Here is a 26,862-nt window from a genome sequence, read left to right as displayed (position 1 = left end):
TGTTCACTTAACCGGGTGGAGGGATGCCGTTTACAATTCTCCTTGTGGGGTAGAGTCTCCCTAGCTCACTTACTAGGCGGAGCCAAACCGGTACACACCTTATAGGACGGTGCCCTCCTAGCTCCCTTAACAGGGCAAAGCCAAACCGTTACTCCTTACAGGATGGTGCCCTCCTCCTCTGGTGATACCTCACACCAGGAACACGGTTCACTACCCGAACCCCAAGGATAGAAGATATGAAAATAAAACTTTCGTACAAGATAATGCTTCTCAAAATAAGCAGAGATGTACAAGTTAAAGCTCTATATGCACTCTCAAATGATATGAGATTAGCTAAGTAGAGTTTGGTAATTTTCTTAATAAAAACTTTTTGCAATCCTTGAATAAAGTTTATATGATAAATACTTCAAAGATTCAACCAAAATAAATATTTCTCCAAAAATGTTTTTCAATAAGAATGTTGGAGAACCTAGGGTTTGGCAAAAATCAATGTAAGAAACTTTTCAAGGAATGAATATATCAATGCATATATGCTTAAAGCCTTCTTGAATAACTAGTAGTCACTGATTCAGTTCGTGACAGCTCAAGCAAACCCACTCAATCTTCCTAAAGAACCACAATGGTGATCCAACGATCAATCTAGGCTTCGTTTGTCTATTATTTCTTCACGATGACTTGGAGGAATAAATTTACATGGTACAACCAGAGGGATTCGTTGAACCGGGAAAAGAAAATTTTGTTTGTAGGTTGAAGAAACCTCTTTATGGGCCGAAACAGTCTCCAAGGCAATGGTATAAATAGTTTGATTCCTATGTGATAAAAATTGGCTACAAACGATGTGAGTATGACTACTGCGTATATGTGAATAAACTTGATGATGGTTCACTTATTTTCTTGTTATTGTATGTTGATGATATATTGATAGTTGTAAGAGAATTAATTGAGGTGAATCAATTAAAGGACTAGTTGTATAAGCAATTTGACATGAAGTATATTGGTTTAGCCAAGAAAATACTTGGGATAGAGATTCGTTGAGATAGGACTACAAGGAGATTATGGTTATCTCAAGGCGGTTATGAGCATAAGGTGTTGGAGAGGTTTAGCATGGCTAATACAAGACTGGTGAGTACACCTCTAGTGAATCATTTTAAGTTGTATACTGTAGATTGTCCAAGTTCGGATGAGGGAATCCAATACATGTCATATGTCCCCTATATTAGTGCTGTGGGGAGTTTGATATATGTCATGGTGTTTACGATGTCATATTTGGCTCATGTGATAAGTGTAGTAAGTAAGTTTCTTTCTAATCCAGGAAGGCAACGTTGAGAAGCTGTCAAATGGATACTTAGATACTTATGGGGTACATCAGGATATGACATCATGTTCGGCAAGCAACATGGTTATCCTTCATTTATGGGGTTTGTTGATGCTGATTATGCTGGAAATATGGATGACAGAAGGTCTACAACGGGATATATGTTTACCCTTGTAAAAGGACCAATATGTTGGAGATCCATGGTACAGTCTCTAGTAGCATTGTCCACGTCTGAGGTGGAATATATGACTGTTATCGAAGCTACAAAGGAAGCCTTATAACTTACCAGTTTAGTCAGAGAGCTGAGATTACAGCAAGATGGAGTGGTGCTGCATTGTGATAGTCAGAGTGTCATTTACTTAGCGAAGAATCAGGTATACCATGCTAAAATCAAACACATTGATGTGAGGTTCCATAGGGTTCGGAAATTGATTATTTTGGGCGAACTTGTCTTAGAGAAGGTTCGCACTTCTGAAAATGCAACGGATATTCTGACTAAATCAGTTACTTCAGAAAAGTTAAAGCATTGCTTGGACTTACTCCATGTCTCCAAGTGATAGAAAGGAGACATACCCAACCAAGCGTTTTCAAGTTCAAGATGGAGCAGTTCATGCTTTTCGGGATTCTCGTAAGGGGCGTATAACCGCCAAGGTGGAGATTGTTGTTTGTGGCTTTTATACTTTCTTTTTGTAAGTAAAGAAGGAAGAGGGAAAAACAAGAAGGGGTAGCACATTAGAGCTCGTCGACGAATGCCCTGTGTTCGTCGATGAGTGGACAGCAATGAGTCGTCAACGAAGGTTCTGAAATCGTCGACGAGAAAATAACGAGTGCAGGAAAATTTCAGAGATCTGGACTCGTCGATGAAAGTCTGTTGTCGTCGACGAAGCCCTGTACTCGTTGATGAATAGCGCCTGGGCTGTGAGTAGTTTTTCTGAATTTTGAATTTTTGAACGTTGGGTGGTTGGGTAAACGGAGAGAAACCTTCGAGGAACTTCTATATATGTCATTCTGGGCATATATTAAAGAGAGAGTGATCATTTTCAGAAGTGTATTATGTACATTGTGATTTCCATAGTGAAATTTGTGTTCCATTGCTTCTGTGGATGTAAGCTTTGGCGAACCATGTAAATCTTTGTATTGTTCTTGTTCTGGTTGTACTATTTACTTGTTGTTTTTTATAATGTTGTGCATCTTCATTATTTAATCCATATTACAACAGTTAGTAAGTGTTGTTGTTCTAAATTTTATATTTACGACCATGCTTGGTCTCTCTTTACTGGCCAAATGATGATAAACCAACAACTTTAGATTTTGGGGAATTGGCTTAACCAAGTTGGTGCAATTCAAAGGAAATTTTCAATAATAACCAAATTAATTTGACTACCTATTTTGTTCATCACAACTTCTAAGCAACACGACCCTACTCGATCTATTATATGTTGGCTTACTTATACGTCCAACTTAATTTCCATGAAGCCTTTTTGTTCCTTCTTTTCTGTTTATTTTAAAAAATTGCATAGCTCCCATTAGGAATTAGCATATTATTTGAACTGCACATAATGGTTAGGAATAAAAACTAGAAATAAAATTTAGTGATAGATTTAACCACTCTTTTACCTAAACATAGCAATTAATTTACAAAAAAAAAAAAAGCACTGCACAAATTAGTATGCTTGAGATATTTCATGGATGAGGGACTATTTTTAAGTATTGAAGAACCATGCTTAAAACTTATGCTAGGAGGATTAAAGCCTCTATATAATAAAAAATAGTGGTATATTAAACACACATCAACTCCTAAACATTGAAATAATTAAGATGATAGAACATAGCAACCATACCATCTAGAGTCTCTGCATTATCAACGTCAATTTGAGTGTTGCCAATGATTAATGTATCTGAGTCGTAATAGCTAGAATGTAAGTAATCTTAGAATATTTCATGCAAACAAATGAATCCATTTTTAAATAACTAATAAAAAACTAAGGACTAAATTTTTTTTTATGCCAAATCTATATATTAATCAAGATATTGTAAATAAGCAAATACGAAAAATGAATCCAACATCCCTAACAAGAGGGCAAATTAGGAGGAGGTCGGAGAATTTGGGTACCACGAGTGGGACCATTTTTTACTAAAAATAGGGCATTCATTCCCCAAACTTGGTGGCGCTCTAAATGACAATGCATAAACCATACACCTGCATATACAATAGTAAGAATATTATATAACAATAACAACAAATAGTAATAATGCTATTCATATTCATCTTTTAATTATGGCATTTAATTAAATTTAAAAACTTTTTTTAAAACTTTTTAAAAGCGCACGAGCACACGTGTATGCATTAAGAATGATATTTATGTTTAAAAACAATAAAATGTAATGATTTTTTTTGTTTCGCTTTCTTCATTTTTGTCCCATTAAGTTTTGAAGTCAATTTAATTTTTACTTGTTATTGATTTATCACTTTCATTGGAAATGATATCTTAATCAATTAATAGAAAACAACAGTTTCCTCTTGTAAATTTTTATTCTAGATTCCCAATATTAAGAAAATTTAAAAGTAAATAACCAAAATAGAAATTAATGATATCATAAATATTAATATTATTTAGGTAATATTATATATGCAGGTAAAGGAGCGTGTATGTATGTATGTATGTAAATACATTACGAGTAAGGTAATAAATAATGCGTTTTCAAGAATTAGGATTTGATTTCAGAGTAAGAGATAAGAATAAAAATATATACAAACACTAGGAATAGGAATCAACCATTATGATTTCAATTCCTAAAGTTAATTTTCAATTACCAAATGCCACCTAAAACTAATATATGTTGTGGCTCTCAAAGTGGTCATGCAAAAAAACTATTATATTTTCAAATATTTTTATTTTCATTTTCAAAATTTATATGATCTGGTAAGACATTATAAGGATAAAACAAAATATAATTCTATTTTGATCATGATTTAGTTTTACTTTTAATCGTAATAAATAATTACCTATTTTGAAAACCATAAGCAAATGCACACATAGAATGAAAGCAAAACTATAATTAAAATATAATTTCTAATTTCTAAAATAATTTATTAATTTCTGGGGTCAATTCACCTTTTCTTAATTTATTTGCTACTCCTAATTTAATTATAGCATAATTATAATTAATAAATCTAAAAATATGCGAAAATTAAGGTTTTGCAATTAACTTCCAATTATTACCATTACCAAGATGAAACCTCCCACCATCAAAATTACTAGCAAACAAATGCCAAATTTAATAAGGGTGTGCCATCCCCTAACTATAAAAGAGACCTCAAGAGAGAAGGTAACCATCGCATTCTCATCCACTCTTATTTTATTGTTGCAATTTTATCCTCTCACAGTTCCTGACCTAGGCATCGGAACAATCCTCTGGAGTACAACATGGGTCCTCCAAGCCTTTCTTATTTGATTCTTAGAAGGTGGTGGTGGTCAAATATTAGTTTGCATCAACTAGCCAATTTTTGGCAACAATAATTGGTGTTGACTATTGAAAACGGGACGATTTCTATCTTTGACCATGACCACATCACATAATTCCAAATAAAAACTTGTTGCTGGGGATCAATACCTCAATCGATTCATTCCACCCCAACAAGAAACTCATCACCAAGTGTGCCCCTAAGTGAACTTTTGGATTTCCAAAAGAGGATGGAAGACATGTTCAGTATGATCCTACATAAAAAGAAAAAGATTATACAAAACGTGCTTTAGAAACCACCTAAATAGAGGCAGCACCTAGTGGGAAGGCAATGAAACCACAAGAAATTGTTGTAAAGGTATTAGACTTGACCAAAAAGATATAAGAAGCTAACAATATGGGTATTTATGAGTAGCGACCCTAGAAGCTTGAGGACAAGTTTAGGAAAATTGACTAGTTAAAGAAACTAGTGAAGGAAAATTGCCAACAAATCCTCAGACCCCCTTTTCAAAAAAGAAAAAATAAAAAAGGAGGTAATGGAGATTCCTTTGCCAAGTAAGTTTAAGATGTCAAGCATTGAAGGGTACGATGGGCTATCAGATCCTTTAGACCACCTTGACACTTTTACAGTATCAATGCAATTGCAAGTTATGTCGATGAAGTTATGTGTCCAGCATTTGTAACGACTCTAAAAGGGAATGTCAAGGCATAGTACTAAACTCTAAATTCTGGCTCAATTGGGTTCTTTTTGGAGATAAAGCAGTAGTTTATAAGACATTTCGTCAGTAGTCAAAAAATGGTGAAAACTCCAGCCCACTTGATGAGTTTTGTTCAAAAGGAGGAAGAAACATTGAAAGAGTTCATGTGCTGCATTGTCAATGCATATTTATAAATCCAAAACTTAGATCACGAAGTAGCGGTAAAGGCTTTGACAAAAAAAGAGGGGATTTCTTAAATTTGTTAGGAAAGAAGCTCCCAGTCAATATAGGTGAGTAGATGACATGAGCCCAAAAGTGTATCAATTTAGAAAAGGTTCTCACCACAAAAAGGAGCGAGACCGATTTGAAAATGAAGAAGTTAAGAGATATTGATGAAGTAGTTAACGTAGGTAAAAATTAGGAGATTAATAAACATCTAGCAGGTTGAAGGAGAACCCATGAAGACCCCATCATACAAAAGAAATACCTTAAAGTTCTGCAAGTTCCATAGAGACCATGGGTATGATATGGAAGAATGTCTCCATCTGAAATACGAAATCAAAGCTCTGATATAGAAAGGACACTTGTCAAAAATCGTAAAAAGGAATGATCATCGAGCTGAGGCATGCAATCAGTGAAAACTAGATTCCACTCAAAAAGAATAACTTGTTGTAGGTAAGATTGTTATGATTTTCGAAGGACCGACTAGTGGAGGGGCAAGGAAATGGTATGCAAAGCAATTTTTCCTAGCTAATAACTAAGTACAGAGTCAGAAAAAATTACAACAGAATGGGTCATTACCTTCATAGAAGAAGATATGAGAGGAATTCATTAGCCACACAACGATGCTCTAATAGTGTCAATAGTCATTGTCAATTATCAGGTAAGAAGAATATTGATAGATAATGAAAGGTCAGTCGACATAATATTCTAGTTGGTTTTACAAGAAATTAGATAGGGGTAGAATGCTTGAAGCCCATTTCAACACTCTTAGTTTGATTTAGAGGAGATGTGGTTCACCCCTTAGGCATAATCACACTCCCACTTACAATAGGGACACCAGCGCAGCAAATCACTCTCACGATAAACTTCTTGGTGATGGACCATATTATTATTTACAATGTAATATTAGGGCGTTCAACACTCAATGCAGCTCGAGTTGTCACTTCTAGTTACCACCTAAAGGTTAAATTCTTGACCACGAACGAAATACAGGAGATAAGAGGGGACTAGATGGCAGCTTGTAGTTGTTATGTAATGGCTCTAAAGGGTAGAACAGAAGGTCAAGAGTCTTTAACAATAGAAGACTTAGATGTGAGGAGAAAAAACCCACAATTCACTACACCAGTTGAGGATTTGATTAACATCCCCTTAGAGGAAGGCAACCAAAAGAAGTGTGTCCAATTAGAAGCTCATTTGTCAGACTCAATGAGGACAAAAATTTTGAGATTACTGCGAGAGTATCTAGACATTTTTGCCTAGTCTACTAATGACATATCTAGAACTAATCCCACAACTATCGACCACGAGCTCCAAGTGGATCCTTGCCATCACCCAGTGAAGCAAAAAAAGTGGAACTTTGTTCTTGAGCCAATCAAGGTAATTGATAAGGAAGTAATGAAGCTTTTAAAAAGCTAATTTCATTAGAGAGGTTCACTACACTAAATGGCTTAGCAATGTGGTGACATACCACCGATTAATGAATAAGATTTTCAAAGATCTCTTAGGAAATACTATGGAGGCTTATATGGATTGTAAAGAGATTAAAATTTGATGATCATGGAAAGGATTTAAGGAGAACAATTGAATTACTTTATAAAAATGGAATGAGATTAAAATCCCACTAAGTGTACATTTGGCATGTTGATAGAAAACACTACAAAAAAAAAAAAAAAAAAATTGGTTTTTAGTGATGAAAGTATTAGTGAAAGATTCAATTCCGTGACTAAAAGTGGTTATTAGTGACGGTTTTTAAGAACCGTCACTAAAAATCGGTAACCATTGCAAGAATTATCATGGGTTAATATTAGCAACAATTCTTAGGGTATTAGTGAAGAATTATATTCGTCATTAAAAGTCCCTTCTTAGTGACGATTAAGTAACCGTCACTACTATTATTGTATTAGTAAATAAAAATAATTTATTTAACACAATTAGTGACGGTTTAGAAAATTCATCACTAATAGTCAGTTAGTAGTGATTGTTTTTTAAACCATCACTAATAGCTTTTTATTTTAAAAAATATAAAAATAATTTATTTAACAGTATTAGTGACGGTTTTGAATATTCGTCACTAATAGTCGCTTATTAGTGACGGTTTAGAGAACCGCTACTAATAGTTTTTTTTTTAAATAAAAATAATTTATTTAACATTACGAGTGACGGTTTCAAAAATTCATCACTAATATTAGGGTATTAGTGACGGTTTTTTATAGCTTTTTATTTAAAAAAATATGAAAATAATTTATTAACAGTATTAGTGACGGTTTTGAAAATTTGTCACTAATAAGCAACTATTAGTGACGGTTTTTATACTATCACTAATAGTTTTTTATATAAAAAAAAAATATATATGAAAATAATATATTTAACAGTACTAGTATAAGAACCCGACCCGATATAAGTGTATTAAATAAATGAGGAAAAAAGAAAGAAAGTTTAAAAGGCAAAATTCTACAGGGCTCATCGATGAGGCTTCCTTGCTCGTCGATGAAGCCCCTTGTTTAGCTTGGCGATAAGATTTAGTAGCTCATCGACAAGGAGATGCTGAGAGATTTTGGGAAATCCTGAAATCTCAGGCTCGTCAACGACACCACCTTAGCATTGACAAACTTCCTTTTGTAGCCCGTCAATGAGGACGTCATCTTGTCGATGAGTCTGACCGGGTCAACTTGTTTATAAATATCTTTGGCTTTGCTTTATAGTTAAGAAACCAAAAACCTCTCTCTCTCGCTCTCTAGAACTCAGATACTCTCTCTCTCACTAGGATTTCAGGCCTTCAGTTGCCGAAATCAACGATCTGACGTTACCATGTGGATCAGGAGGGGAATCTCTACAGTTATAGCAGATCAGAAATTCGTTTCAAGGATTTTTGGTTTTTGACTCAAAACCAAGGTAAGGGACCGATTTTGTTTTCGTTTTGGTATATATGTAGTAGTAAGAATTATAGTGAAGTATAGTTCTTAGATGTTTAGGTTTTGGGGATTCAGTTCATAGTTTTGGAGTCGTAGAGTTCGTATTTTGGTATTCGGGGAAAAGGTAAGGGGATTCTGTTTATATCAGTTATTTTTGAAATCGGGATCGGTAAACATATAGTTTACGATCTTATGTATTTTTTGGTTACTTATTTTGGAAAATCTATTTGGTATAAATGCGAGATTTTCGGGTTACAATTTTTGGAAAAATTAGGGGTTTCGGGTATCATCTTTATTTCTGTTGAAAAAATTGTATGTTGTACAAAATCGTAGTATTGAGATGACTGTACCTGTATTTGTATTAAACTGTATTTATCAAACTGAGAATGATATGATTTGTATATGCTCAAATAAGTGTGGAATGAACTGTTATATGTAAAATATTCTAGATTTTGTAAAACAGCTAGTGGCGGCTAATTCCCATACGCTGATGAGCATAGGAACATGAGTTCCAAAATTGTTCTAGGTTTTGTAAAGTAGCTAGGAGCGGCTAATTACTGTACGCTGCCACCATGTTTCAACTAATTATCATGGGCGAGAATGTCCGGCTCTATATCCCAAAGTGTGAAATATCACCAGTTTGTTCCAAATGGTCATCGATGGGTGTGAGTAGACACCGTATTTGCAATGATATCGTTGTGAGGCTTCGGTTATTGTAGGGTATCGTGTGCTTGAGTGTGACGACACTGATTGTATATTTGGTATCATATGTAATGGAACAGAATTGTGAAAATATTGGAATAGTATCGTGTTATGTTTTATGTTGAAATAATACTTTTATGACACACACTAATATAACCTGCTTTCTTCCTTTCCGAGAGGTGTCTCACCCCAAATATACAAATTTTTTTTAGGTCCTTCAGATAGCCGAAACTAGCATCCTAGCATCTGGAAGCGTGGGTGTCGGTTAGCTATGTTTAGTACTTGTGTAAGTACGGGTTTTGTAATCGAGTTGTCACTGTTGGGTTTTGTAGACACTCGGAGTATGTATTGTATTTTTGGAACGTATATTCTAGTTAAGTATAGACTCTAGTATGGTATGATGTATGTATAGAAAGAACATTTGCACTGCATATTTGATGAGTGTTGATATGTATGTGAATATGTATAGGGTGTATGTGTACCCCACGGGATTAGACCCTCATTCAGTGTAATATCATGTATATTTTAATTAATATAGAGACAGGTTAGGTTACTCTATTCACACCTAGGAGCTATCCGCAGGTTCGAGGCATGCCATCTTGGTACCAGAGTCAGGTTGTTAAGTCTTGTAGATTTGGTTAGGCATAGCTTTGTGTACATACCAGAGTATAGGATGTAGGCGTAGCATTTTGTTACTAAATGGGGACTCATTGGCGATGTTCTGTGTTTTTTCTGGAATGACGATTTCAATAAAGTCACGGCAAACCATGATGGTCTCATGTCGGTGTGGTAGGACAGACCTAGACCCGTGAGAGTAGTAGTTGACACGATTAGCTTTCAATGATTGTGTTAACTATGTATGATATAGGAAGTTTAACTTATTCCTATCCTATTTTCATAATGGAGCCCAAGGATAACAACTTAGATAGTAGTTTCGAGGGGACTGCGAATGATGAGTCTCCTTCTGTGCCTCAGGGTTTGACGAAGCAGGTTATGCGAGAGATCAGGTTGAGTGTTAGGAGATATAAGCATTATCCTACTACTATGGGTTGTACCATAGAGAGGTTCACCTGCATGCACCCTCCAACATTTACGAGAGGACCCGATCCGATAGTAGCAGAGAACTGGGTGCAGAAGACTGAGAATATATTGAAAGTTCTGCATTGCACCAACCAGAGAAGGTTGTCTATTCTACTTTTCAGCTGGAAGGAGAGGCTGAAAGATGGTGGATGACTGAGTCTGCTTGAGAAGTAAAGAGTTGGTCCATTTGATATGACTTGGAGTCATTTCAAGGAAGTATTCTTTGAAAGACACTTCTCGGCTTCCACTCGTGATGCGAAGGCTGATGAGTTTCCGAGCCTAACTCAGGGAACCCTGACGATGCAGAGATATGCTGCCAGATATATCGAGCTGTCTCGTTTTGCACCATACTTGATCTCGAACGAGTGTCAGAAGACTCGGAGGTTCAAAAAGGGTCTGAGGAGGGACATCAGCAGGCGTGTGGGGATGCTGCAAATTTGAGAGTTTTCTGTTCTGGTGGATAAAGCCATTTGAGAGTTTTTTGTTCTGGTGGATAAAGCCACCATAGCCGAGGGTGACCTCTAAGGGGATGAGGTGCTACAGGAATAGAAGAAGAGGCCAGTATCTTCTGGTTCTTAGATTGGTCCTCGACAGGGACAGTGGAAGAAGAAGAAGTACTATAGTTAGGGTTATCACTAGAATACCGAACGATAGGGTTCATAGTGGGATTTATTTTTCATACCATGCACCAGATTCCATAAATGGCACGATGGTAAATGCCAGTCATTCTAGGATAGCTGCTACAACTATGGCAAATCGGGCCACATAACTTGAAACTGTCAGGCACCAAAGGGTGATATGCTTGCATAGAGCCAGAACTATGGAAGTAATCAGATGCCTTTCGGAAACTATCAGGAAAACAAGGCTTCGGTGAGAGTGTACTCTCTTACTCCAGCAGATGCGGAACACATTGGGAACATGGTAACAGGTACCATGTTATTACTTTCTAATAAAGCTATTATTTTATTTGATTCAGGAGCAACCCATTTGTTTATATCTGCTAGTTTTGTGAAATTGTGTGGGGTTGAAACCCAAGTGATGGAGGAGTAGTTGTCCGTGGTTAGACTGACAGGGAGTGTGACGATCTACAGTAAGATATTAGGAAACTGCCCAATGGCATGGTTATTCAGGGAAGGCTGCTACCGAGGAACCTAGTAGTGTACGACATGTGTGGATTTGATGATTTTGATCATTCACTAATAACCTTATTTTTTGTAGTAAAAGTTCCTAAGGTTTGTGGTAGCCCATAGAGGGGTAGAGGTAAATCCTGACAAAATCCATTCCCTAATTGAGATGTGTGCCTTACAAACTAAAAATAAGTTCCAATCCTAATTGGAAGGGTGGCTTCTTTAAGCAACGGGTTATATCCTGGTTCGAGAAGAAGATGGACAACACAAACCAATATATTACACAAAATAGGTGATTATGGGGAGCAAAGATCAATTACTCACTAGAAGAGAAAGTTGCCATCGCAATCGTGTCCACTAGGAAACTGAGACCCTATTTCCAAGCATACAAAGTTACCATGTTGACCAGCATGCCTTTGAGACAAACCCTTCAATGCCCATAGTTATCAAGAAGGATGATGAAGTGGTTAATTAAATTACGGGAATTTGATATCCAATACAAGTCAAGGCCCACAATCAAAGCGCAGGTCTTAGTCAACTTCATCGCTGAGCAAACTTTCGAAGACATGTACAGTTGATGGGCATAACTCATTAGGCAACCCAAGAATGAGCATGGATCACTAAGAATGACACAATTAATGAACACCACTCATAAGCAATTCAATTATGTAATTTTTGAGTTTATCAAGTTGAAACTAGGACCTAGGAAGTCTCAAAGAGGGCACTATCCCTTCTAGTTAAGACAATTGTTTGTCATTTTTTGCCCCACATTAGAACTCTCGAGGCCCAAAAACATGTCCATTTGATGAGCACAACTCATAAGGCAACCCAGGAGTGAGCACGACTCACCAAGAATGGCCCATATGATGAGAACCATTCATGAGACCCAAAGACATGCCCATATGATGAGTACATCTCATAAGGAAACTCAGGAGTGAACACGACTCACCATGAATGACTCATCTAATGAGGCACTGCTCATCATGAGGATTGAAGGCATGTCCACTTGATGAGCACAGCTAATGAGGTAACCTAAGAGTAAGCACGACTCACCAGGAATGGCCTATCTAATGAGCACTGCTCATAAGATTTAAAGACATACCTAGTTAATGAGCATAGCTCATGAGACAACTCAGGTAGTCATGATAAAAGATTAGTTTACATCAATCAGTCAATTTTTGGCAGCAACAATATAAACTAATTTTAAATTTCTAATTTAGTTAAATTTTATACACATAGCTAGTGAAATTATGATGATCGTAACTAATTAAATTTTTTTCCCTGCTTGGCTAGCCTCTTGTTGCCTTCTTTTGTTGGGTTGTATCTTCGCGGAAGAACAAGCTGCCTACTTGTTCTTCCTTTCTACTGCCTTAATAAAGCTCCGTTTGAATCTTAAAAAAAAACTAATATTTTTTCCCTCAAAAAACGTAATTAATAATAAAAAAAACCCATGATAAAATAATTAAAAAAAAAAAAAAAAACTATTACCTGGATTATCTGCCCTAAACCTGATAGCCGCCCATCCATTTTTAGGAACGCCGACGGTGGTCTGCTCCGGCGGGTCAACCAGGTTGTACGCCAAAGGGTCCTTTCTAGGGTTAAAGTTCCCAAACCCCCAACCCATCACGTAAAAGCTGTAACCATGCAAATGAATAGGGTGATGATCACTGGCCAACAAATTCGTCCCCTGCAGCACCAGCTCTACGCTTGTATTGTACTCCAAAACCTGCACCTTTGTCCCAAACTCCGGCGTCAGCAAATTCTCCGGCAGATTGTCGCCGGTATAGTTGAACTTTGCCGGCGCTGTTCTTGGAAAATCCTCCTCGAAAACCCCGGGGATTCCATAGTAGTAAGCTCGAAGCACGTCGACAGAAGGGCTGACGAAGCTTATATTGTTCACGCTGGCCGCAAATCTCTTCCCGAAAGGGCCATTGCATGGCTTGGTGCAGTTAAGCAGATTGACAGAGATGGTGAAGAACAAGTGGGTGTCCACTTTTAGCGGTACTTCGGCCGGGTGCTTTTTTGTGGCCAGGCTTCTTAGACTTGCGCTGAAGTCGGTGGCAGCCTGCGTCGAATTGTAGGGCGGAAGGTGGGGCAGGAGAGGAGGAGGCGGCGGCCGAAGCCGGGACGAGTTCGAGTTGTGGGCGTCGGTGTATCGGAGGACTGCTGTGGTGGTTGTGTTGTCGTAGCCGGCACCCAAGGCGGAGGAGTAAGATCGGGCGGCCATGAAGTAGAGAGCGTTAGGGGGTTGGTCGGCGCCGAGGAGGACGTCCATGGATTGGCCGGGAGCGATCATTAGGTAGGATGTAGTGAAGGGTTTTGTGTAGCATCCGTCTGTTGCTACTACTGTTAGTTTGTGGTGTGCTATGCTGAAGAAGATATCTTCATCCATCACTGCATTAACCATACGAAGAAGATAGGTTTTTCCATGCTGCACCTTCATTTTGAATGTCCCTATGAAAAATTAATGGAAGAAATTTAGTCACTTTCCTAGGATAGTAGCTAGGATGTACACAGGCTACGCTGAATTCTAAAAATAGAGAAATTATTATGTACATCCTGCTGTATTGATTAAATGTCTGTATTTTAATTATAAGATACACTAGGTGTATATACTGAAATCAATATAATTTTCATTTCGTGTCTGTATTTTAGTTACATAAAAAAATCATAATTATTATTTTTTTATTCATGATGAAACTAATCATATAGATCCCAATATATGCACTCGTTATACCTAATAACTTCTCCCTCCTCTTAGGAGATTTCTGTAGCAAACATAAAGATATGGTGAGACTCATACCCTAAATTCTTTTAAGAGATTTTGCTTCAGAAAACTTATTATTTATCATTGACTTTTTTGTAGCACTGCGATCATGTTATAATACTTATTGTTTGAATTGAATCATGTAAGCTATTATATATTGAAGAATGAAATGAAATGGGATTCATATTTATATTTTTACATGTATAATTGAATTAAGTAATACTTATTGTATAAACGATTCATGCGAGCGATATGGCATGGACGAATGAAATTAAATGAAATTAATCTTTATATATTTGCATGTTGGTCCATGATTGAATTAAGCTAGCAAAGTATAAAATTTAAAATATATATATATATATATATATATATATATTTTAGACAACATAATCAGAATTTAAAGTTAATTCGAGTGGCTTGCCACCCTAATCATTTATCGTGTAACTCATTTAATAGTGAAGATCGCCTTCTAAATTTGTTTTGTCATTTAGAACTCATTAAAGGTGATGCAAATCCTCATCCATGCAAAAATCGTTTGAATGTTAAAAGACATTTGGAGAAATTATACACTTATATTGTGTTTACCTTCAATTTTAAGTTTTGAATTTGAATTAATTTATCTGGATTTGAACAAAACGCAATAAAATCAAATTGTATTAAATTTATGCACAATTGCAATTATTAATTTTGTTGAAAAAAAAAATTTGTTAAATAATATATTATATTTTAAAGCTAAATTATACGTTATAAATTATAAAATTATTAAAAAATGCTGCCAGCAGACTACATAAAGATTGTACTATTATACATATATATACTAAATTATAAACTAAACATTGATATATACCTTGCTTGGAGCACGGATACAGATGGCCTGGCTGTCCATTGATGGTATATGCATCCGAGAGAATTGGTTCTCCACCTGTTTTATTTGCATTTATAGGGATATCCATCACCTCTTTCTTCCACCACTCCCCTACAAGTGTAGCATTGAAACTGATCAATTACTATCCACTTTATAAAGCTTTAAAAATCAACTTAATTAATATGCTATTAACAACAATTATCAACATGTTTCACTTGCATATTGCCCTAATGATGCATATGCTAAAATTGAGAAAACATAGGAAAGATTGTACCCTCACATAAATTTTATAACCTAAGAATCATATAATGCCACATCAGTACTCGAAATCTACACAAATAAGAGGGGTACTCAAGAAAGACTCGAGGGAAATGATTCTCCACACATAATTCGAAGTTTACCTTCCACACGTAATTCGAAGTTTACCATCAATCGTATACGAAGTTAACTAACCTTGTAGGGAGTCTTTATCCTGAAAATTCCCTAGAAAGATTCAAGAGATGGACCTTTGTGTAGGGTCCATGCAAGTTGGCTCCACCCCATATAGATTTTTGGGAGAATACTCTATCGAAGACTAACATTTTGATCATGAATTAATATTAGCACTCAAACCCATAATGTGCTTAAGAAAGAATTTCGAGGGAACTAATACTCCACAAAATAACATTTTGATCGATTAGCACTAAAACCCATAATATGCTCAAGAAATAATTTTGGAGGAACCAATACTCCACCAAAGACTAACATTTTGATCATAAATATTAGTACTGAAACCCATAATATGCTCAAGAAAGAATTTTAGGAGAACAAATACTGCACAGAAGACTAATACTTTGATCATGAATATTAACACTCAAACTCATAATATGCTCAAGAAAGAATTTCGTGGGAACCAATACTCCACAGAAGACTAACATTTGATGGGTTAGGACTAAAATCCATGATATGCTCGAGAAAGAATTTTGGAGGATCAATACTCCGCGAAAGAGTAACGTTTTAATCATGAATGTTAGTACTAAAACCCATAATATGCTCAAGAAAGAATTTTAGTGAAACCAATATTCTACCTAAGACTAATATTTGAATCATAAATATTAAAACTAAAATCCATAATATGCTCAAAAAAGGTCATAATATGCTCAACAAAGAATTTTGGGGAACTACACATGATTTTAAAGTTGGCAATCTATACACACAAAAGTTTGGGCCTTCTATAGAACATCAATGCAAATCGTTATCCATGAGTTCTCAAATTCTCTGTAGGAATTTTGGGGATATCTTCTAAAATGGGCTCCATGTCAGAGTAGGCATGGCTCACACTTTCTTTTCATTATTGCTTTTGTATTGATGTATGCAGTGTATTTATACAAGGAGAGGAATCAAAAAGCTGTTACACAGTTGAGGAAAAAGACAAAAGGAGAGAAGTTCCCCTACGGTTACAGAGGGGAATATTGGTTTGTTACAGGGATGTGCAGGTATTGCTATGAGTAATGCTGATACGCCCCCTCGAGTCCAATGGTGTACCACGAACATTGAGACTTGATCAAAGTTGGAAGAATGTGTCAGAGACCATGAGCCTGGTGAAGATATTTGCAAGTTGATCCTTTGAGCTAAGAAACGAGATTTTCAGAGATTGAGCTGCTACGCGGTCACGGACAAAGTGAAAGTCGATGTCCATGTGTTTTGTCCGAGAGTGGAAGATTAGGTTGGCGGCAAGGTAGGCGGCTCCAATGTTATCACACCATAAAGTGGGGGGGGGGGTGAGAGAAAGGAATCTGAAGTTCACAGAGAACTATTTGTAGCTAGATTGTTTCGGCAGCAGCAATGGCAATGGAGTTGTATTCAGCCTCTGTGCTTGAACGAGCAACAATTTTCTTCTTTTTGGAGATCCAAGAAATCAGGTGTTTGCCAAGAAAAATACAGTAACCGCCAGTTGATTTTTTGTCATCAGGGCATCCTGCTCAATCGGCATCAGAGTAAGTGTGAATGGTTAAGGAGGATGTGAAGGAGAAGAAAATGCCATGATCAATGGTGCCCTAGAGATAGCGCATAATTCTTTTTACAACACTCTAGTGAGAAGCTTTGGGATTGTGCATGAATTGATAGACCTTGTTTATGGAAAAGCTAATCTCTGCCCGGGTGTGGGATAAGTACTGAAGTGCACCAACAATGCTTCTGAAAAGTGTTGGATCGTCAAAGGGGGGTGAGTCAGAGAAGGACAATTTTAAGGAAGCGGCCATGGGTGAGGAGACGGATTTGGCAATGGACATATAACTGCGCTGGAGCAAGTCCTTGATGTATTTACACTAAGTGAGGAGCACACCATCCTCTAAATAAGTAACCTCCAAGCCTAGAAAGTAGGACAAATGGCCAAGGTTTTTGACAGGGAACGCCTGACTAAGGGTAGCGATTAAGGAGTCCGTGGTAGTGTCATGTGAAAGGTGATAACATTGTCATCGACATACACGAGCACGTATATTTTAATATTATCATTAGTGAGGAAGAACAGAGACAGGTCAACCCTGGAGGCATTGAAGCCATATGCGAGAAGCTACAAACTTAACTAAGCAAACCATGCCCTTGGGGCCTATTTAAGGCCATATAGAGCCTTGTTCAGCCTGCAGACGTAGTGCGGATGGATAGGATCAATGAACCCTTGAGGTTGTTGCATGAAGAAAGTTTCGGTCAAATCACCGTGAAGGAAGGCATTTTGAATGTCAATTTGTCGCAGAGACCAACACTGAGCAATAGCGAGCAAGAGGATCAACTGGATTGTGGGAGCTTTGACGACCAGGTTGAAGGTGTCATGGTAGTCAGCGCCCTCTTGTTGATGGAAACCTTTGGTGACCAGGCGAGCTTTCCGGCGGTGAATGGAGCCGTCGGAGTTGTATTTTGTTCGATAAATCCATCTGCAACCAAGAATGTTAGAATAGGGGTTAGGGAGAACTAAGGTCCAAGTGTTGTTTTGAAGCAAAGCATTATATTCTTCATCCATGGCAGAACACCAAGCAGGAAGCTTGGAAGCAGCAGAGAAGCTAAGGGGAGTGTCAGGGGAGATGGCTTCAGTGGTGAGGAAGTGACGAGGGGGGTATGGAATTGTTCCATCGGTGAAGATACGTGGCCGAGAGGATGAGGTGTGGGAGCAGGTGATGATAGGGGATCTAGGAGGAATTAGGTCGTGCTGGGTAAGGCGCAGTGGGTGTGGGGAGGGGGTATTATGGTTGGGAGATATGTAAGGGAAAGAGGGGGACACAAGGGAGGTAGGGGGAGTTGGTAGGAGAGGTGAATGAGCTAGGTCAAAAGAGCAAAGGGGGGAGGGACCTGGGCCGAGAATTGAGGAAGGGAAGAATGGGAAGTGGGCAGCAGGTGAGGTGGCAAGGGCAGGAGTGGGCTGGGCCGAGATGTGGACTAAGGGAAAAGAGTGTTCATTGAATAGAACATCTCTAGAGATATAGAGCCTGTTTGAGGAGAGGTCTAGACATCTATAGCCTTTGTGGGATGGGCTATAGCCTAGAAAAAGGTAGGGCTTGGATCAAAAATGCATTTTGTGATTGTTATAGGCCCGAAGGTTGGGCTAGCATTCACACCCAAAAAATTTAAGGAATTTGTAGTCTGAGTCTTTGTTAAAGACAAGGGAGTAGGGGGATTTGTTGTTTAGGGTAGGTAATGGAAGACGGTTTATTAGATAAACAGCGATGTCGAAAGCAGCCGCCCAAAATTTGTATGGTAGTTTTGTATGCGCCAATAAGGTCAGACTTGTTTCAATAATGTGTCTGTGCTTGCGTTCCACACGGCCATTTTGTTGATGGGTGTGTGGGCATGAGAACGAATGTGTGATGCCAAGGGAGGGACATAGGGCGGTAAGGGATTTAAATTCGCCACCACAATCAGTCTGAATGGAGATTAATTTGGAGCCAAATAATCATTCAACATATGGAACGAAGGTGGTTAAAACATGGTAAACATCATATTTCTTTTTAATGGGAAAGAACCAACAAAAACTGAGTGCATTGATCTACAATGGATAGGTAGAAATTGAATCTAGTTCTAGATAGACAAGGGGTCGACCTCAAATATCCGCACAGATGAGCTAAAGAGGCTTTGAGGCCTAGGACTGATTGGGAGAGAAGGGATGCTGATGACTCTTGGTGAGAGGGTAGGACGAGCATAAGAAGGACGAGTCTAAGCGACTGGAGGGTAAGTGATGCTGATGAAGGATGCGAGATACCAAACGAAGGGAGGGGTGACCAAGACGGTGATGCCACTGAGCAGGGGAGATCCTTTCGCCGACATGGGTGGAGGGAGATGACGAGAATGCCGACGATGGTGGGAACACATAAAAGCCATCAATGTTGGGACCGGTGAGGAGGATCTTCCCGGTCAGTTTGTCCTTCACAGAGAAAAAAGAAGAGTGAAATTCAAAGAAACAATTATTATCAAAGCATAATTTACAAACAAAGATAAGATTTTTTGTAATGGACGGAACATGAAGTAAGTTGTTTAAGGTGAAGGAGGAAGAGGAAGTGAGGAAGTTAGAGTCACTGATGTGTTGAATGGAGAGAGCGTTGCCATCGCCTACACGAACCTGATCACCATCGGTATAGGGATGAGAGGACAGATTAAGGTTGTCAAGGGAGTTTGTGATGTGGTGGGTTGCTGCTGAGTTAGGGTACTAGGAGGTGTCAGGGAGAGAGCGGGATGGTGTAAAGGTGTTTTTGAAGTTGGCTGAGAGAGAAGGAGGGACTTCATATTGGTAGGAATGGTTGAAAAGATGGCGGCATTGATGCACAACATGGTCAAGTTTACTGCAAACTTGACAAGTTGGGCGAGTGGATGGGGAGGGAGAGAAGGAGAATGGTGGTGGATGGGGTAACTGTTATTGCGGCCTCCTCTGTTGGAGGAGAAGGGACGACCTCTGGTGTTGCCATTTCTCCCAGATCTGCCACTTCTTGAAAAGCTTCGACCACGGTTGTCACGGCCACCGATTGTTGTTACATTTACTGAAGGTTCATAAGAGATCATGGATCTGGATGAGTGAGCAAGCCGACTCTCATGAACAAGAAGAAGTTGAAAGAGTTCGTGAGAGGAGATTGGTGTAGATCTCGTGGTGATGGAGGTGAAAAACGAATCATAGGTGGAACCAAGTCCAGTGAGCAGATATGTAATAAAGTTTTTGTCAGGAAGGGGATTGCTGGTGGAGGCAAGGATGTCAGTCAGTGCCCACACTTTTGAGAAATAATCTGTGATGGAGAGCTCTCCTCGAGTCAGGTTAGCAAGTTGGAAACGAACTTGAAACTGTTAAGCTTGGGATTTTGAGGTGAAGAGAGAGACGAGGGAGCTCCACAATTCATGTGCGGTGGTTGAAGACAGAACATGGTGCAAGACAGGTTCAATGATTGAAGAGAATAGGATGTTGAGGACAGATTGATCGATTCACATCCAGACTGAATATTTGGGGTTGACGGTGAGTTGGTCAGGAAGAAATTGTGGAGGAGCTTGGAGGCTGCCATCGACATATTGATACAGATCTTGGCCACGGAGATAGACACTAATTTGAACCTTCTAGAGAGGGAAGTTGTCTGTAGTGAGTTTACTGGTGACAATATAGGAGAAGGATGATGTGGGAGTAGCAGAAGCAGCAGCAGAGAGGGTAGAAGCAAAAGGAGAAGCAGCAGTCGGGGCATCGGCCATTTTGATGGCTGCTGCTCGCTAGCTCTGGTCAGAGTAGGCATGGCTCAAACTTACTTTTCATTATTGCTTTTGTATTGATGTATAGAGTGTATTTATACAAGGAGAGGAATCAAAAAACTGTTACACAGTTGAGGAGAAAGACGAAAGGAGAGAAGTTCCCCTACGGTTACAGAGGGGAATATTGATTTGTTACAGGGATGTGTAGGTATTGCTATGAGGAGTGCTGATACTCCATGTCCAGACGCTAAATGGGCAAGTTTTGCAACAAAAATCCAGGCGCAGTAAAGGCCTCGGGGGAATGGGTTAGGTGGTACAGCTGTCACTCAATTTCAAAGCTCCCCTTCATATTCAGAATTGATGGGTTGGGAAGAGCCAAAATCCCAAGGCAGAATAAAGAAAATGTAGAAGCCTAAATTCAAATTAGTAGCTTAGACCCACAACACATCACCAGAAGCTCAGCATAAAAAGCATCAAGGAAAAAAGGCCCACCCGACCCGCAGCTGACTTGGCACGAAAACCCAACTCCCCAAGGCAAGGTAAGTCATTTCAATTGAGAGGGCTTTAGATTTCAGTAATGAGGAGGTGATACAGGATGACTGCAACACAGAATCGCAGGAACTATTCACCCGCATTGAAGAAGGAAGAGGAGCAGATCAAATGATATCTGTTTGGAACATAGGGGTGGATATGGCTCCTCTCGGCAGTGAATGGGCCTTCTAGAGATCAGGATAAGCCATATATCTGGGCAGAACTGTCAAATGTAAAAGAGAAGACAGATTTACTTTGGTGTGTGTCTGTGCGTGGAGACTTTAATGAAATCAGATTTCAAAGAAAGATGGTGATGCTCAAGAATCACTAAATTCATGAGCTCTTTCTCTGAGTTCATCTCAAAATGGGACTTAGTTGACCTCCCTCTCAACGGGGTTGTGTTCACGTGGTCCAATTATGTCAAGGTTGGACAGATTTCTTACTGCAACATTATGGCAGGGAAAATTTCCTCTCATGTTTCAGAAAGCACTCACTAGATGCATATTGGATCACAGCCTGGTATTGCTAAACTATGGAGGAATCGATTGGGAAAAACCTCGTCCAGGTTTGACAGTAGCTGGTTGATAATTGATGGCTTTCTGAAAAAGATAGAAGAGTGGTGGACGTCCTTTGAATTTGAGGGCTCAGCAACTTTTCTGTCAGCCCAAAAATTGAAGGCTCTAAAAGAAAAGCTGAAGCAATGGGAAAAACCTATGATGACGACTGCGACTTTTTACATGAATAAACTGTTCCTTTTAATTTTTTTTCCGCACAAATTTACAGCTAACACAAATAGAAACGAAATCACCATTATTAATCAATTTCCATTTAAGTTATGACTATAATTATCTTTGCCCCATTTTAATTGTTAAGGTATAGTTTAAGGTAAGTGTAATTAAATTTATTATGACATCATTAATCAATAGGGGACTCACGTTACGGCTGCAACTATCCCCATTAATGCATGAAATTTGCTTTGCAATTAACCCTCTTACCAAATTTAAAAATACAAATATTAAATATAATTTTATTAAATTTATTTAGTACACAAGAAAAAAATCTAATAGAGTAAAATTGATATTTATAATTTTGTATGTTTATTATATAATTTTTTTTTACTTTATTATAAGTCAAGTCATTTTATTTAGTGCTTTAGGTTATATCTTCACAAACATCCTCAAAAGAATCAAAAAGATTGACGTATTGATTGTGCTAATAAATTTTTCTTTCTTCCAAATGGAACTATGGTAATAAATGTTGAGAAAGAAAAGTCCAACTTGCTCATTATTTTAAGAAGTAATGGCTAGATTGGAAAATGTAGTTTGTATGGTTACTTTATTTTTGAATTTTCAACATTTGTAAAGAAAAAGTTGAAAAAAAAAACAAAAAAAAAAATCATGTCTTTATATTAGATGGCAGAAAAATATTGTGGTATTTTTTATTCATTAGAAAATTAAGAACTAAATAAATAAATAATTATTTTCCACGACTAGACCAACTTTTAACTCCTAGGCATGCATGATATGGTTTTAAACAATTGGACTTGGGCTATTGGAATCTCCATAAATATGTGAAGCATTGAAATAGAATGATCAATATATCGTCCCAAATCACAACCCTATAATGCGTTTAGCATTGATTCATATGTTCGTAGCGAGAAATTTTCAAACTCAATTGAACTTTATTTTTTGTAAAATTAAATAAAAAATAATATAAAATTATATTAAGCTTCATCCAAACTTATACAGATCTTAGTCCAAAACTTTGAAGTCTCTCTTAAACACAACTTTTGAACGTATAGATTTCAAACATGACTTTGAATTTGTGAAGACCTTGGGGAAGCTTAGATCGATTTTGAATTGTATTTTATCTTAATTTACACAAAATTTAAGGTGGAGTTTTGAAACATAGGTATTTTTCTAATTTTCTAAAAATCATATAAAGGCTAGTGTAATAATCATGAGTTGGTGGACTGCACCCATTGTGCAGTTCAAATTTTCTAGGTCTCTAAAAGAGCAAAAACGACGCAAGACTTGCTGGAAAAGAGTATCGCAGGCTTAAAGATCCTGATGACTCCCACAGAACTCACTAGACCGCGTGAAGGGCCACTTCACCCCAATATGGTGATTAACTGACATCCCTAGATATATGCTCCTTTTGGGAAGACAAAACATCTTCTTAGACCAAAACAAAAACAAAAGATGAAAACAAGTCCTGCAGAAGAAACACTACTAACCAAAATAAAAGCATTTCCATTCCTTGTGAATAGGTGGAGTAAAGAAATAATATATAAGGCTAGGGTTTACCTAGTATGATAGGAATCTCTGCATGAGGCTTAGGAAAAGGATAGGTAGTTCCAGGCTTAGGATAAATGATGAAGGATCCGTGAACTGTTGCCCGCGCCCACCCGCTGTGGGCATGCCACCATATGCTTCCTTCCTCCTTCCACAGCTTCATCCTGTACGTGTACTCCTTCCCCGGCTGGATGGGGCACTGCGTTATGTACTCTGGCCCATCCGCCCATGGGTTCCTCGCTTGCCTCACTCCATGCCTGCGTATATTATTATTAATCAATTAATTAACGCCTATGAAGGTTTTTTGGGTAGGATCATCGCCATTCATTTAGTGGATCTTTCGACAGAAAGTATGTGCATTGGATCTGTTTCCAATGAAGGGTGATGATGTGTGCAGCGGCCTAGCAGGTAAACTATAGATTAGGGATTTCTGGGTTTTTGCTTACCAGTGAATGGTGAGATTGTAGTTTGCATGGTTGTAGACCTTGATGACGAGCTTATCACCTCTGTGGGCCTTCAGCGTCGGTCCTGGAAATTTCCCATTCACCGTCAAGATGTTCTTTGTGCTACACAGTCGAGTGTAGGGCGTCGATTTCAACTGCAATCACGCATGTGTTTCAGATGGAGAGATAGATAGAAAGCGAGAGAGAGAGAGAGAGAGAGAGAGAGAGAGAGAGACCACAAAAGTATGGTGATGGGTTTTTCCATTTGCACCGTGAAGGAGGAGAGAATAGAATGCAAGAAGGACAAGCATCATCTCTAAATCAGCAGAGCAGGAGCCCGGAGGGATGCCTTGAAGCTCCTCACAAGTTAGGTTCTGAGAGAATTCATTTCGTGTTCTTATGTTGATTTGGTTTTAAATTCTTTATAATCCCTTGCTTCTTTTGTTTTCTTTCCTTCCAAAAGTGTTTTGTTAATTAAATTAATATTTTTAGTGCACGCATAACACTATTTTATACCCATATTATTAGGATTTTTACAATAAAAACCTACCTATAAGTGGATTTCCTTTGAACGGAATATAGTGTGAGTAGGGTATTCTTTGTAAGGATATTAAAGGCAACAATTATTGGCTTCACTTTACCAAAAATGTATTAGAAATGGAATGCCAAGTTGATTATTAGTCAACCCTAAACTTTAGCACCAAAAGTTAAATTTATCTTTAGGAAAATGATAATTTTATCCTTCCATTCAATCTTAATAAGATAAATTAAAAAAACAACATTAATTTTAAAAATTAAGTTATGTTGGAAAAATTGGCCAGTTAATTACAATATACTTTGAAAATTAAACTTATAAGTGAATAAAAACTCACCGAATAGGTTGGGTCAATCAATTGATGTAAACATAACATAATTAAAATATTATTTTAAAAATATAAAAAATATAAAATATAAAAAATAATTAAATGATACTAATGATTCAAAAAATATATTTTTAAAAAATATATTATTACAAATAGTTGCTATATACATTTCATGAAAATTATTTTAACAAATAAAATATAATTTTGAAAAATCAGACCAGATGGTTGGTCAATTTGTGGCTTCCTTTTTTAAGTTTGGTGAATACCATATTTAATGACATAATAACTTGAATAAAATCAAGAAAAAATATTCCATGAATTGTCTCGAATAATGGTCAACCAATTAATATAAATTTAATGTTGTGAACGAATTCGAATTTGCACAGCGGAAATTAATCGCAACAATCAATGAAGAACAAATATGGAACACACACGCGCAGTATATATCTGAAAGCAAGAATAAAAACGTAAAGATTTACGTGGTTCGACAATGCCTACATCCACGAGAGCAATCGAAAAAGTTTCATTATATATGTAAGTGTCAAAGAACATACAATACAATCCCTCATACAATGATCTTCCACACTCAGAATATACCCAGAATGGTATATTTATAAACACTTCGGAGGTTTCTCCCCAAACACCTAACCACATTAACGTTCAAATTCAAAATTTGAAATCAGCCTCACTGCCCCAAGCCAAATCGTCGATGGTTTCAGAAAGGATAGAAATATTGCCCTTGCTGCACTGCTGCACTCTTATTTTCATTCATGTTTTCCCTTAGAATGTGAGCCACAATTCACAAAAAACTCTTCCTTGGCGAACATACACCTCTTAGGAGAAATTAAAGAACATGAACTCGTTGCTCCACCTTGAACTTGGAACATTAGGTTGGGATAGTCTCCCATCTAACACTTGGAGACATGAAGTAAGTCCAAGCAATGCTTGAACCTTTCAGCAGTAACCAATTTTGTCAAAATTTATGATGCATTTCTAGATGTCTGAACCTTATCCAGTACAAGTTCACCTCAAGTAATCAATTCCTAGACTGTGTCGAACCTTACATCAATATGCTTGGTTCTAGCATGGTACACTTGATTCTTTGCCAAGAAGATAGCGCTTTGACTGTCACAACGTAACACAACCCCACTTTGCTGCATACCCAGCTCTTTGACTAAACCGGTAAGCCATAAAGTTTCCTTTGTAGTTTCGGCAACTGTCATTTATTCAAATTCAGTTGTTGACCATGCCACCAAGGATTGTACCATGGACCTCCAACATATAGGTCCTCCCACAAGGGTGTATACATAAATTGTTGTAAACCTTCTGTCATCCATATCCCCTACATAATCAGCATCAACAAACCCCACAACTGATGGACTATCCTATTGCTTTCCGAACCCAATGCCATTACTAGAAGTACCCCATAAGTATCTAAAAATTCATTTAATAGCTTCCCAGTGTTGTCTACCTGGATTAGAGAGAAACTTACTCACCACACTCACTGCATGTGCTAAGTCTGGTCTTGTACACACCATGGAATACATTAAACTTCCCACAGCACTAACATAAAAGACCTTTAACATGTCCCATATGTCATCATCCGTACTTGGGAATTCAGTAGTAGACAATTTAAAGTGACTCAATAGTGGTGTATATACCGGTTTAGCATCAGCTATGCTGAACCTTTCAAACACCTTCTCCACATAACCGCCTTGAGATAATCACGACCTCCCTATAGTTTTGTCTCGGAAAATCTCCATCCCAACTATCTTCTTGGCCGGACCAAGATCCTTAATGTCAAAGTCTTATGCAACAGATCCTTTAACTAATTTACCTGATTTAAATCTTTTGCAACTATTAACATATCATCAATATACAATAATAAGA

General features: G+C 37.7%; 1 protein-coding gene across 1 annotated transcript; it reads right to left on the bottom strand.

The window, feature by feature from the left end:
• Positions 1-3,261: 3,261 nt before the first annotated feature.
• On the bottom strand, positions 3,262-24,602 carry LOC131153446 (laccase-14). The gene is made up of 6 exons (XM_058105766.1): positions 24,346-24,602; positions 24,113-24,264; positions 23,679-23,923; positions 15,136-15,264; positions 13,010-13,975; positions 3,262-3,515 (listed from the first exon to the last, which is right to left on the bottom strand). The coding sequence occupies exons 1-6, from the start codon at positions 24,421-24,423 to the stop codon at positions 3,385-3,387; spliced, it is 1,701 nt and encodes a 566-aa protein (XP_057961749.1). The 5' UTR covers positions 24,424-24,602; the 3' UTR covers positions 3,262-3,384.
• Between the last annotated feature and the right edge of the window lie 2,260 nt (positions 24,603-26,862).

This window comes from Malania oleifera, chromosome 4 (genome assembly GCF_029873635.1).
Source record: "Malania oleifera isolate guangnan ecotype guangnan chromosome 4, ASM2987363v1, whole genome shotgun sequence".
In the NCBI taxonomy this organism is placed as follows: Eukaryota; Viridiplantae; Streptophyta; class Magnoliopsida; order Santalales; family Ximeniaceae; genus Malania; species Malania oleifera.
Note: the sequence above shows the minus strand (reverse complement) of the source record. Positions and strands in the feature narration are given on the sequence as shown.